The sequence below is a fragment of the Echinops telfairi genome, unplaced genomic scaffold (assembly GCF_000313985.2).
Source record: "Echinops telfairi isolate 266 unplaced genomic scaffold, ASM31398v2 ScPeMD7_8;HRSCAF=38, whole genome shotgun sequence".
In the NCBI taxonomy this organism is placed as follows: Eukaryota; Metazoa; Chordata; class Mammalia; order Afrosoricida; family Tenrecidae; genus Echinops; species Echinops telfairi.
This window is the reverse complement of record NW_022103905.1, coordinates 13,757,333-13,760,799: the sequence shown is the minus strand read 5'-3', so window position 1 is coordinate 13,760,799 and position 3,467 is coordinate 13,757,333. Positions and strand designations below refer to the sequence as shown.

The following is a 3,467-nucleotide window of genomic DNA, read 5'->3' as shown; positions in this document are numbered from 1 at the left end:
ATTATTTTGATTGGTATTCTGTAAGGATATATATGGTTGTAAGGCCCTAATCTTATTTTTCCCATATTATAACCATTTTACTAGTATCATTGTATTCAACAGTCATTCTTTTCTTTGCTTTTCCTCATTTATTTGTAGAGTCATCTTTGCTATATATCAAGTTGTTAGACTAGAGGTTTTTTGTTGTTGCTGCATTTGAAAATATAGCAAGAAATGCAAAGTAATATTTAATTTCAAGGCTTGGGAAACCTTGAGTTAATATCAAGGCTTGGCAAGTCGTTAGATAAGCACATAAATCACAAAGAAACAATGTATTAAAATGAGTGATGTTTTATATTGGTACCTGTTAATGTAATGATTCAGCAATAAAATCTGACAAGTTTTTCATTTTCTTTTTAATGGGACAGGAATACATAAACCCTGCCTTTTGCCAAAGAGCCCTGGTGACATAGAGGTTATGCCGTAGGCTGCAATCCAAAAGGTCAACAGTTCAAAATCACCAGTTGCTTCTTGGGAGAAGACAGGGCTTTCTACTCCCTTAAACAGTTACAGTCTCAGAAACCCTATGGCAGAGGTTCTTAACCTTCCTAATGCTGCGACCCTTTAATACAGTTTCTCATGTTGTGGTGACCCCCCAGCCATAAAATTATTTTCGTTGCTACTTCATAACTGTCATTTTGCTACTGGTTCTCAACCCAGAGGTTGAGAACCGCTACCCTATGGGGTTTCTTAAAAAATTTTTTTAAGTAGATTAAAAGAAAAAGCAAATGATAAGGTGCACCTGCAATAATTCACTTTCCCATGCACTGTACATGATAGCAAGGCTATTCACATCCTGGTCTCTGTCAGAGCGAATTCACTGGAGGTTTAATCCACATGTATTTCCCCTTCACTTTTGTTTTTTAACTGAAACAACTTTAAAATGTGTCAAAAGGAAGATAAATTGATAAGATATTACAGTTTAACCTGACAATATCTACCATAACTGACTTTACAATGTTGTCTGTCTGATAACAAGACTATTCACATCATCAGAGGGGATTCACTGGAGGCTCAATCCATGTGGGGACCTTGCAAATGGATTTGAGTTTCCACTGCAAACTGGATGTTCACAATTTAAGCCCTGGTACCATTCCCATCTTCAGATTTAGATTTTATGTACAATCCTTGGATCACACAGGCTGGTGTGCTTTTCCACGTGGACTTAGTTGATACCTCATCTTACAAGGCTGCTTGCTTGAAGACAAGACTTTAAGACCTCAGACATTATTCTTTCTGATAGTTTCTTTGAAAGAAAATCGTTTTGTCTAGTTTCTTCAACATCCGTTGCTATCGCACCCCTGTCTTCAGTGACCTCTTCATTGAGGTAAGCATTGAGCAGGGCCATTTGACGGCAGGGTTTTTGTTTCTTTTATCCCCCTATCATTTATACACTGGATCTACAGAAAGCAGATAGTGGAGAAAGAATATTGGAATAGGAGCTAGGATGTTAGGAGTTTCATCACACTATCCATGTGACAATGGGTTTAAAAGTAGGGATCCCAGATTCCTTAAATAAATACATCATTTAGGCTAAGATCACATGGTTTTCAAATTTCTTTCCAGGGTAATAATTCAAAGTCTATTTGAACAATTGTCTGACATATCTACATAAGTCCAATCTATCTTATTGCTGAGTTGCAGTAAATCATTTGTCATGTGTCAGTCATTTCTCCCCAGTTCTCAAAACTTGGACCTAACCTTTTTCCAAATTGAAACTGTGTGCATCCATTGTGGGGGTAAAGATACTTCTAATTCAAAGATACTTTATGGAGCCCCTTTACTAAGTCTTAAACAAGACAAGGACAGGACAAGAATCATCTGGCTGGTGAGACTATCAGTTTGAGGCCAAAATTCTGTCAAAGGATTTATGGGGACATAGCTAATGATCACACATGGAAAACAAATGAAATCCTCACCAAATCATGATTGGTGGCCAATCAGTTCATCATGGTCACAGGCAGACCTCCAAGGGAGTGAGGAAAGGGGCTAGGCTTGGGATACATGTACTACTGTAGATTAGAAAAGTTTACTGGGTTGACTCTGAGGCCTCTGACCATGTGGCCTGGTACTCCAATCAATTCCCATTAAGGGCACATTCAGGTAAGATGGGGAGAGAGGGTAGAATGCCCCTCCCTGGGCTGACTAAACCACCACAACAAAAACACCAAGCTCGCTGCCACTAAAACGATTCCAATTCACCCCTCACTCACTGCGGAGCTGGTTGATTCTGACTCATTGACTGTGGCACAGAGTAGAACTGCCCGGCTGGGTTTCTGAGCCTCAATCTTGACCGGCGCTGGTGGGGTCGAACTGCTGAGTTTGTGGTTAGCTTGATGCGTAGCCACTAGGTCACCATGGTGACTTTATATAAAATTTCCCAGATGGTGACTCTTTAAGGGAGTGGACAGCCTCATCCCTGACAAAGCCACCGGTGACTGAACCGTTGACTGATACCCCCAACCCACAACAAGCACAGCCAGTACTTGTTTTGGGCTAAAAACACTGTAACCGAGTCCATGACAACTCATAATGACCATAGGGTCTCTGAGGCAGTAAAAGTAGATAGCCTCATCTTTCTCCCAAAGAGCAACCTTGGAAGAAGAGTATAAGCTACTTTCAAACAGTTTAAGAGCAACGTTTTTTGTTTAATCATTGTGGGCTTGTATAGCTCTTATCACAATCCATACATATATCCATTTTGTCAAGCACATTTGTACATATGTTGTCATCATCCTTTTCAAAACAGTTTCTACTTGAGCTTGTGGTAGCAGCTCATTTTTCCCCTCCCCAAACTTCCCTCCCCCATGAACCCTTGATAATTTATAATTTTTTTTTCTTCCATGTCTTACGCTGACAGATGTCTCCCTTCGCCCACTTTTCTGTTGTCTGTCCCCCTGGGAGGAGATTATATGTAGATCATTGGGATCGGTTCCCCTTTTCTCCCCCCACTTTACCCTTACCCTCCTGGTCTTGCTACTCTCATTATTGGTCCTGAGGGGCTTATCTGTCCTGGATTCCCTGTATTTCCAAGTAGGGCAAAGCTTTTTACATTGACAGTTTCTGGTCAGATGGAGCTGAATTTATGTCAAGGCTCAACATGGATGAGAACTCCCACTGCAAACTGAAGCCTTCCATAAAACAAGTGCTTTATTATCGAATTCCTTTCCTGTGGTTTTTGGTAGCTGACTTTCTGGGGAAGTAGATCTCTAGGCCTTTCTTCCCCGGAGAGCCACCTTTCCAAGTCAAAGCTGTGTGTGCTATTGATTTGATTGCGACTCCTGGGGGCTTTGGGTGGCCTTACAATGAATAGGATTTGCAGGGCTCCAATTGTGCAAGCAAGCTACGAGGCCATGCTTTCTGTCTGACCTAGACATTTTGAGCTGCTACCACAAGCTGAAATGGCACACGGTGTGAATTCTGTAGGG

General features: G+C 41.1%; 1 protein-coding gene across 1 annotated transcript in view; it reads left to right on the top strand.

Annotated features, from left to right (window-relative positions):
* Positions 1–3,139: 3,139 nt before the first annotated feature.
* The window catches only part of DNAAF4 (dynein axonemal assembly factor 4), a 57,112-nt gene continuing 56,784 nt past the window's right edge, over positions 3,140–3,467 (top strand). Inside the window, exon 1 of the mRNA XM_030884511.2 lies at positions 3,140–3,220. Coding sequence (XP_030740371.1) covers positions 3,140–3,220 — 81 coding nt within the window. The remainder of the gene's footprint in view (positions 3,221–3,467) is intronic.